This window comes from Pyricularia oryzae, chromosome 3 (genome assembly GCF_000002495.2).
Source record: "Pyricularia oryzae 70-15 chromosome 3, whole genome shotgun sequence".
NCBI classification, from domain to species: domain Eukaryota; kingdom Fungi; phylum Ascomycota; class Sordariomycetes; order Magnaporthales; family Pyriculariaceae; genus Pyricularia; species Pyricularia oryzae.
The window spans coordinates 1,345,209-1,355,841 of NC_017849.1; the positions used below are offsets into that span (position 1 = coordinate 1,345,209).

A 10,633-nucleotide genomic window follows, 5' to 3' on the forward strand; every position below is an offset into this window, starting at 1 on the left:
CTTCGGCACTAAATAAAATTGGCTATATACAAATAAAAGTGGGCTTATTACATGCAAAATAATGCATATAATTAACAAACGTTTAGGGAAATATATTTAATTTTAAAAAAACGATTCGATTCCGACCTAATACGTTAATAATATTGTTAATTATATGCATTATTTTGCATGTAATAAGCCCACTTTTATTTGTATATAGCCAATTTTATTTAGTGCCGAAGTGGAGTGGGGAATGGTGGAATTCCGTTACTTTGTTAATGCAGGAATGCAATTTAAAGGTCAGCGAGTGGGGTTAGCTACCCTGTACCGGGTTTAATACCCACCCTGCACCTGCGAGTCAGCTACCCTGTACCGGGTTGAAAATTTCACCAAGTCAACGTTTAAATGCAAACCCAGAGATGGTTTGTATGCAAATGAGGGTGTTTTTTCAAAAACCCATACAAATTAGTTTTTCGGAAATTCATTCGCGGCACCGGAACCTTTTCTGGCGTGCGGACCCCCACTTCGATGTCGGAGAGTATGTAAGGGAAATAAAGCAAAATCTCCCCCAACCAATTATTTATCAGTACCAAAATTATAGTGCATTTCTACCTATTATTCAGCGCTTTTAGCACTGGTTATTTACCACGCCGCACCTAGGGTTTACCCCTATATCCCCTGTTAGCACCATTGTTATTAACAATTAACAAACGCAAGCGTTAACGATTGTAAAATGCAACCAACGTTTAATTTTTTCGATTGTACCAAACCTAATGGAACGTTACGGGTATAAATTTATAATCCGGGATATAAATTAAGCGTATATCCAATCGAAAAACCAATTAATAAAAAACGTTTTGGTGCGGATATTAAAGGAATTATAATATAAATATCCACGAAACACGTATTTAAAGGTTTATAAACCATTATATGGCCTAACCGAATTAGGTTTATATTGGTTTAATACGTATTAACGCTATTATAAAAAACGGTTAAATTGCAAAATTTCGATTTATAATATTTATTTGTTAATAACAAAAAGCAGCCCGTTTGGGTTTGTCGGATTTCAAACGGATAATATATTAAATTTGGACGATCCAAATTTTATTGCAACGGAAAAAGCAAAATTCCAACGAACAGGGTTTTTTATAAAATTTTAGAAAATCTTGTAAAAGGGTAATATAAAAAATTTTAACGGTTGCAAAATAACGTTGAAAAACGGCATTATCATAATATAATAAAAGGGATAAACAAATTGTTTGGAACAGGTAAAAATCGGGGCAGTTAATCGCCAGTAATAATACGTAATTTAACGTACCAAAAATGCATATATTGTAACAATTTACCAACCAAAGGTAACTTTTAATTTATCCGTGGTTATACAAGTTAAAAAGCCCACGGATATAAAAATCGAAACGTTTAATAAACGTATATAATAATAATTCGATAATAAATTACGGGGTTTAATATATATACCGTTGGATATAAAAAAAGCCAAATTATACGTGTTCGTTAACAGGTTATTGGCCAATCTGGTAAATATAAGTTCCCAAATCGGTTATTTAATTATATTTAGCACCGAAACTGTTAATTATATGCATTATTTTGCATGTAATAAGCCCACTTTTATTTGTATATAGCCAATTTTATTTAGTGCCGAAGTGGAGCGGGGAATGGTGGAATTCCGTTACTTTGTTAATGCAGGAATGCAATTTAAAGGTCAGCGAGTGGGGTTAGCTACCCTGTACCGGGTTTAATACCCACCCTGCACCTGCGAGTCAGCTACCCTGTACCGGGTTGAAAATTTCACCAAGTTAACGTTTAAATGCAAACCCAGAGATGGTTTGTATGCAAATGAGGGTGTTTTTTCAAAAACCCATACAAATTAGTTTTTCGGAAATTCATTCGCGGCACCGGAACCTTTTCTGGCGTGCGGACCCCCACTTCGATGTCGGAGAGTATGTAAGGGAAATAAAGCAAAATCTCCCCCAACCAATTATTTATCAGTACCAAAATTATAGTGCATTTCTACCTATTATTCAGCGCTTTTAGCACTGGTTATTTACCACGCCGCACCTAGGGTTTACCCCTATATCCCCTGTTAGCACCATTGTTATTAACAGGTTATGAGCCCGGAAAGGTTCTAGCTAGTGCACTAAAGCGCATTTTGCATTATTGGAAAGCCCTGTTTTCAGGCTTTAATTTGGTTATTGTCGCATATCCGCAGCACGTATATTGACGAAGATATTGCTGTTTTTGTGCAAATTGTTGGTTATAGGTGCTACGTTAGCACCTATCCCCCCTGTAATTACAGTGAGGGGTCGCTATATTAGCGTTTGACTCAGGCCCAATTTTCAGGCACTGCAGCGCTCGCTCGATTGCAAATCCCAAAATTTTTGGTGTGGTTTTTATGGGTTGTGCATCGCTATTGCGATTGGTTCAAATTTTTAGTGCGTTAATTAGGGTTTGCGCTAACGAGTCAGGGCCAAAATCCCTGTATTCGCCCGCTAATAGCCCAGTGATCCACTAACCGAACGCTGCAAATTACCCTGCAGGTTACCCTGCACCCACCTAGCGAATTGAACTTTCGATCGCTAGTGCACCTGGATCGGTACAAATAATACCAGGGCACCCATTAATTGTGGATTTAGGGATTCCAACCCTGTATTTTCAGTGGATTCGATCATTGAAAATAGCAATAAGCCCTATATTTGGCAAGTATAGGCCTGTAACCGTTAGAAGGCAAACGGCTATAGAAAATCCTAGATTGGGGTATTTACCCTTAGGCGACTAGGTTAGTTTTTAACTATAATTCAGGCCACCCTACAATGGAAGACAGCCCTATGTCGGGCCTCCCAGGCCCAATTCCACCGGATAGGGGCCCTGAATCCAGCCCTAATGAAGTTCTAACCGCTAAATTACAGGCGCAAGACCTGCAATTAAAAGCGTTAACTACACAATTGGATCAACTTCAGCACACAATTCAACAGTTAACATCTCTGTTGACGCTGAAAAATGGTGAACCCACTAGTTTTAGTGGTATTGCGGGTATTAATACCCCCAATAGCGGTAATCTGGAGGCCAACCCACAGATTTTTAGCGCTAATACCGCTACCGCACCACCTAATCCACCCGGTAACCTAATTTTAGGTGACGGGATAGGTAAAGAACTATCAAAACGGGTATTTTCCTTCCCCGAAAATTGCAAATTAGTAGGGGCTAGCAATTACGACCTGTGGAAACAGGCACTTATAGTACAATTCAGGGCTATAAAAGCTGCGGAATTTATTTCCAACCCTGAAATTGGCTATAGCCTACCGGAACATGAGCAATCAGTCCTATTATTGCTTATTAAAGACAGCCTAACCAAGGAACCTTTAGAATCCATTGCATGGCATTCCAGCCCTGTAACGGCCTATAAGACCCTGGAAGATAGCTATTCCGTTGCACCCGAAATTAGCAGAGACTCGCTATATCGGGAATTTCACGCCCTAAATTTTTCGAAATTTAGAGGGTCAATACCAGAATTTAACAGCCGTTTTAATTCCCTGGTAGCTAGATTAGCGAATGCCAACGTGCAAATTAGCCCTATCGATGTACGAAATCAATACCTACGGGCCCTGGAGGGGACGTTCCCTACCTGGACCGAACGCCAACGCAGTACCCAACGGGCCCTGCAGGCTATAGGCCAAAATTCGGATCGATTAAATTTGCAATACCTTATGGCGGACCTTATATCCGAAAATTCGATTTCAGGCTCTACAACTGCCAAAGCCACTAATTACAGGGCTGAAGGTCGAAAATCAGGGAAAAAAGGCGCTAAAAAGGACGCTAAAAAGGAAAATAATGGGCAGGACGGCACCTCCAAATCACGAAAAAAGGGCAAATCAACCCCTAATTCGGATTCGGCTATTGCAAAAGATAATAAATCCTCCAATTCCAGCGAATCGAACGCTGGAACTTCCATGATTTCAATGGATTTCGAGTTATTTACGGGCTCGATTCCAGGTGACGTTAGCGTTTGCGCAGCGTATAACGCCCTGGAACAGGCAGGCGATTCGGGCGGTAATTTACCGTACCGGGCACTGCAACAGGAGGTTAATTCCGCTATTAGCGGGGTTATAGAATTATGTTCGGAATCGGATTCGGAACCCGATTATACCGGTAAAACGCTAAAACCACAGGTATTAGCAACTAATTCTAAGGCTAAGACGAAGCCTGGAAGCGGCGTAAATAGGGACCCTAAGCCCCGACGGCTAGGCTACCCGGTCCTGTACGATACAGGTAGCACGCACCATATCTTTGCAAATAAGCAATTTTTTACCGATTATACCCCCGGCTCAACAGTCGAAATCGGTACCGGAGGTGGCCCTGTTAGGCCTATTGGCACTGGAACTGTTAAAATACAGGTCCGGTATGGCTCCAAAATTGACGAATTTAGAGAGGTTACGTTAAATAACGTGCTATATATCCCCTCGTTTGGAATAAATATCGTTAGTGGGCTAATACACTACAATACAGGGGGCGTATTATTAAAAAATACCCTGTACGATCGGGATCGCAAGGCGTGGGGACGCCTAAATACCGCCAAAAATTCGTTCTGTTTGGAGGTAAAAGGGTGCGATATCCTTATTCGAAATACTACATCTACGGTTTCGAATTACGCCTGTGTAATTGGTGAATATAGCACCGCCTCTAGCCTAACCTTACAGGGGGTTACAAAGGGCTACGCAGCCCCGTTGGAGGTAAAACTAAATAATATAGTCCCTGAAGACCAAGACGACTATAAAATCTACACCGATTCGGAACCGGGAGAAAATACGGTAACGGAAGTGTTAAATCCCAAACAAAATAAGGATATAACCGTAGATTTACCTGTAATGCAGAAATTTAGTGCAAAAACCCCTGAAAATCCACGTGAGATTGGGCCCCGTAGGCCCGGTAAGCCGCTAGATGACCCTTTTAAGCAGCCTAATACAAAAGGGGCTAATACCGAAAAAGAGGGGGTTTCCCACACAAGAAATCCGTTGTTAGAACCTCCTTTAGTACCGGAATTAGTGCAGGCCCCTGTAAATTACCTCCCTTTAAGCCTAAATCGAACTACCGATGGTTGGGTAACAGCTGAAGGAGACGGAATTACAGGCGATTGTGACGAAATCCAGGCCCAAAAAGCCCTGTTATGGCACAGGCGCTTAGGGCATATAGGGTTGTTATTGCTTAAAAAGACCGCTAAAAACGCAGACGGTCTACCTAATTTCGACAAAATTAGGGCTATTACCTGCATTACTTGCATTAAAGCCACCTCTGTTAGGCGTACAAATAAAGGGGCACTCCCTACACCCCCTAATATCCTCGATTCCATAGAGGGTGATACAGTAACCCTTAAACCTAACCCTCACAATAAAAAACCGGTATTTTTGTTATTAGTGGATCGAAAATCACGTTTTCGGTGGTCGATCTCACTACGGAATAAAGCCGGACCTACGGTTTTAGTGGCTATTAAAGGCTTTTTTAAGGTTTTAAAAGCTACGTACGGGCGCTACCCCACTAAATTTCATTTTGATGGGGGGCACGAGGTAAATACAGAGCTTCAAGATTGGTTTGCAAGTAAAGGTGTTAATTTTAGCACCTCCAACCCCTACAACCATGGCCAAAACGGGCTAACGGAACGGTCCGTTAGGGTTATTTTGGATAGGCTAAGGTCTACCATTTTAGCGGCAGGTCTACCACTATATTTATGGTGTTATTTACTGTCAGCCGTGGTTGATTTAGTTAACCGTACAGCGGTAACTAACAGGGAGTTAACACCCTACGAGGAATTTTATTCCGAATTTCAACCTGGATTACCACACAGGCCTAATTTAGGCCATTATCGGGTTATTGGTACCGTATGCCAGGCTATTATACCGCTGGAAAAACGCCAAAAATCCAACAAATTGGCTCCCCGAACGGAAACAGTAAGGCTTTTAGCCCATTTATCCAATTCTACAGCGTTGGTTTACGCCCCCGCCAGACGGGCCGTATATAAAACCTCTACCGTAAAAATTTTAGAGGGTATACCCGCTGAAAATTTGGCTATTCCAGGGGAAACGCTACAGATTTCAGAGGGGGAAAATCCAGATTTAGAGGGGGATTCTAATTCTGAACCTGAAGACGAAATCTACAGCGCCAAAACTTTGGATCCAGTGGATAATAATCCCCTACCTCCCGCAATTACAGTTCCTCCCTGGCCTGTACAGTCTACTGTTCGCCCCCCAGAGCTTATAACGGTAGCGGTGCCTAATTCAGCACCTAAAATAACGGAAGTTCCGGTGTTTTCGGCACCTAAAATACAGAATATGGAGTTAAATTCGCAGTTCGAAAACCCAGATCCTATGGATATCGATTACGTGCATTATCTTTGTTATCAAACCCAAAAGAAAACAAAGAAAAAGCCCACTAAAGACGGCGAACCAAATAGCTACCAACAGGCCCTAAAAAGCCCTGAAAGTGCTAAATGGTTAGCAGCTTTAGCGTCTGAATTCGACCAGATAGTTACTGCAAAAACCTTCCGTTTTATCCCTAAAATTAAAATGCATACAGGCCGTAGACTAATCTCTACCCGGCCGGTGTTTAAATTAAAAAAGGATGAAAATAATAAACCTATAAAGTATAAAGCCAGGCTTGTTGTTAGGGGGTTTTTACAGGTCGAAGGCCTAGATTATATCGAGACTTTTGCTAGCACTAGTATACCGCCCACCTGGCGTATATTATTGGCTATAGCTAATGCACAAAATTGGGAAATAGAACAAATCGATTTTATCGGTGCGTTTTTAAATAGTGACCTTACCGACGTAGATATTTATTTGCAAATTCCAGAGGGTTTTAGCGATTGGGCTAGATCTTGCAGCCCTACTACCGCTAAAATTTTAGTGCAAATGGGCTATAATCCAAAGGAAATGCAAGTTATACTGTTGGAAAAGGCGCTATACGGTCTGAAACAGGGCCCAAGAGAATGGCAAACAAAGCTAAAAAGCCTACTTTTTACAGAAGGTTTTAAGCCGCTAATCTCTGATCCAGCTGTCTTTTATAATGCTAAATCCAAGCATTTCATTGTTACTTTTGTTGACGATTGCCTGCTAATAGGTCCTAAATTGCAATATATTCAGGATTTAAAAGCCCGTTTTAACAAAATATACGCATTGGAAGACAGGGGCCCTGCAGCCTATTTTTTAGGCGTTCAGATTATAAGGGACAGGCCTAACCGCCTGCTTTGGCTCCATCAAAGTCAGTATATAGAGGAAGCATTAGCAACGTTCGGATTAGCTGATTGCAAACCTATTTCTGTTCCCTTACAGCCGGGTGTGCTAAAATATAGTGGGGGCAAACCCGTAAATGCGCTAGAAATCAAATTGTTACAGCGTATTATCGGCACCCTAATGTATTTAATGCTATTAACGCGCCCGGACATCGGTTTTGCGGTTCAATGGTTATCTCGTTTTTTAACGAAAGCCACTACAATCCACTTAACGGCAGCTAAAAACCTACTTCGCTACTTAGCAGGTACTAAATCCCTAGCAATCTGCTACGGAAATAGGGTAATTAAAGCTAATTTACCACCTAACTCTTTGATTGGGGGTTTTAAAGGCCTAAAATTACTTGGTTTTAGTGACAGCGATTTTGCCGGGGCTAGGGAAGATTCAAAATCCACTTACGGATATTTGTATACCCTATCTGGGGGCCCTATAACGTGGAAGTGCAAAAAGGCTAGTACTATAGCTCTAAGCACCCCAGAAGCCGAAACCGACGCCTTAGCGGAAGCCCTGCGTGAAGCACAGTGGCTTAAAAGCCTATTTACAGAGATTGGACTACCTGTAAAAGGCCCTATTGCAATATTTGGAGATAATACAGGCTCTATAGCTAACGCACATAACCCTACGCACCACCAACGTACTAAACATACGTTATTAAAATTTCACTACGTAAGGGAGTTAGTTACAGAAGGATTAGTGACCCTAAAATACCTGGAATCCAAACAAATGCCCGCTGACGGCCTTACAAAGCCCCTAACGCTTCCAATTCACAAGGTTTTTTTAGAGCTTATAGGGTTAAAACCCCTGTAAACTTAGTTTTTACCTATTGAATTGTAGGTGTTAATAAAAATGGTGCTAACAGGGGATATAGGGGTAAACCCTAGGTGCGGCGTGGTAAATAACCAGTGCTAAAAGCGCTAAATAATAGGTAGAAATGCACTATAATTTTGGTACTGATAAATAATTGGTTGGGGGAGATTTTGCTTTATTTCCCTTACATACTCTCCGACATCGAAGTGGGGGTCCGCACGCCAGAAAAGGTTCCGGTGCCGCGAATGAATTTCCGAAAAACTAATTTGTATGGGTTTTTGAAAAAACACCCTCATTTGCATACAAACCATCTCTGGGTTTGCATTTAAACGTTGACTTGGTGAAATTTTCAACCCGGTACAGGGTAGCTGACTCGCAGGTGCAGGGTGGGTATTAAACCCGGTACAGGGTAGCTAACCCCACTCGCTGACCTTTAAATTGCATTCCTGCATTAACAAAGTAACGGAATTCCACCATTCCCCACTCCACTTCGGCACTAAATAAAATTGGCTATATACAAATAAAAGTGGGCTTATTACATGCAAAATAATGCATATAATTAACACCCCCTCTCTTTTGCTACTTAATCCAAAAATAAAGTCGGAAAAGAAAAGTACGTAAAATAAAACCCCCAAAACAAAAAAACAAAAGAAATTCCCCCTTGTGTCCCAACCCAACTCGAACCCCCGGTGCGAACCCCCTGGATGAATAAGCCCTTTGTACCAAACCCCCGATTGACTGAACCCCCGAATTGAAAAAGACCCCCAGAATTGTAACAACCCCCGGATTCGAACCCACGACCTACAGATTATAACCAACGGAACTTACTACTAAGCCAGGTAGCTAATCTGGCTGTTCGTTGTTGTGGATCCCAGAAAAGTTTAATATATAGGGTAGATTAAAAATCGCTAGGTCGCCCAAAACGCGAGCTAATTAAATTCGGATTCGACTTCGGGTATAAGGTCGGTATAAGTTGCTTAATAATCAACCTGAGCAGGGTAGGTTTGGGTAGATCGGTTGGTGTCGGGCTAACAAAAATCCAATAATTGCAAACAAAGGAGAAAAATGGTGGTAGTTAGCTAACGAACTAACTAGGTGCCCTACAATTCAATAGGTAAAAACTAAGTTTACAGGGGTTTTAACCCTATAAGCTCTAAAAAAACCTTGTGAATTGGAAGCGTTAGGGGCTTTGTAAGGCCGTCAGCGGGCATTTGTTTGGATTCCAGGTATTTTAGGGTCACTAATCCTTCTGTAACTAACTCCCTTACGTAGTGAAATTTTAATAACGTATGTTTAGTACGTTGGTGGTGCGTAGGGTTGTGTGCGTTAGCTATAGAGCCTGTATTATCTCCAAATATTGCAATAGGGCCTTTTACAGGTAGTCCAATCTCTGTAAATAGGCTTTTAAGCCACTGTGCTTCACGCAGGGCTTCCGCTAAGGCGTCGGTTTCGGCTTCTGGGGTGCTTAAAGCTATAGTACTAGCCTTTTTGCACTTCCACGTTATAGGGCCCCCAGATAGGGTATACAAATATCCGTAAGTGGATTTTGAATCTTCCCTAGCCCCGGCAAAATCGCTGTCACTAAAACCAAGTAATTTTAGGCCTTTAAAACCCCCAATCAAAGAGTTAGGTGGTAAATTAGCTTTAATTACCCTATTTCCGTAGCAGATTGCTAGGGATTTAGTACCTGCTAAGTAGCGAAGTAGGTTTTTAGCTGCCGTTAAGTGGATTGTAGTGGCTTTCGTTAAAAAACGAGATAACCATTGAACCGCAAAACCGATGTCCGGGCGCGTTAATAGCATTAAATACATTAGGGTGCCGATAATACGCTGTAACAATTTGATTTCTAGCGCATTTACGGGTTTGCCCCCACTATATTTTAGCACACCCGGCTGTAAGGGAACAGAAATAGGTTTGCAATCAGCTAATCCGAACGTTGCTAATGCTTCCTCTATATACTGACTTTGATGGAGCCAAAGCAGGCGGTTAGGCCTGTCCCTTATAATCTGAACGCCTAGAAAATAGGCTGCAGGGCCCCTGTCTTCCAATGCGTATATTTTGTTAAAACGGGCTTTTAAATCCTGAATATATTGCAATTTAGGACCTATTAGCAGGCAATCGTCAACAAAAGTAACAATGAAATGCTTGGATTTAGCATTATAAAAGACAGCTGGATCAGAGATTAGCGGCTTAAAACCTTCTGTAAAAAGTAGGCTTTTTAGCTTTGTTTGCCATTCTCTTGGGCCCTGTTTCAGACCGTATAGCGCCTTTTCCAACAGTATAACTTGCATTTCCTTTGGATTATAGCCCATTTGCACTAAAATTTTAGCGGTAGTAGGGCTGCAAGATCTAGCCCAATCGCTAAAACCCTCTGGAATTTGCAAATAAATATCTACGTCGGTAAGGTCACTATTTAAAAACGCACCGATAAAATCGATTTGTTCTATTTCCCAATTTTGTGCATTAGCTATAGCCAATAATATACGCCAGGTGGGCGGTATACTAGTGCTAGCAAAAGTCTCGATATAATCTAGGCCTTCGACCTGTAGTGG

General features: G+C 41.5%; 3 protein-coding genes across 3 annotated transcripts; 2 read left to right on the forward strand and 1 right to left on the reverse strand.

Moving 5' to 3' along the window:
- Positions 1–176: 176 nt before the first annotated feature.
- On the forward strand, positions 177–639 carry MGG_16675 (uncharacterized protein; the record flags this gene model as incomplete). The annotated part of the gene is made up of 3 exons (XM_003711532.1): positions 177–291; positions 449–517; positions 581–639. Coding segments are annotated over 3 exons (243 nt in total), but the record flags the coding sequence as incomplete, so codon positions are not given.
- A 957-nt stretch (positions 640–1,596) lies between these two features.
- Positions 1,597–2,059, forward strand: MGG_16676 (uncharacterized protein; the record flags this gene model as incomplete). Its single annotated transcript, XM_003711533.1, has 3 exons — positions 1,597–1,711; positions 1,869–1,937; positions 2,001–2,059. Coding segments are annotated over 3 exons (243 nt in total), but the record flags the coding sequence as incomplete, so codon positions are not given.
- A 6,092-nt stretch (positions 2,060–8,151) lies between these two features.
- Positions 8,152–8,614, reverse strand: MGG_16677 (uncharacterized protein; the record flags this gene model as incomplete). Its single annotated transcript, XM_003711534.1, has 3 exons — positions 8,152–8,210; positions 8,274–8,342; positions 8,500–8,614. Coding segments are annotated over 3 exons (243 nt in total), but the record flags the coding sequence as incomplete, so codon positions are not given.
- Between the last annotated feature and the right edge of the window lie 2,019 nt (positions 8,615–10,633).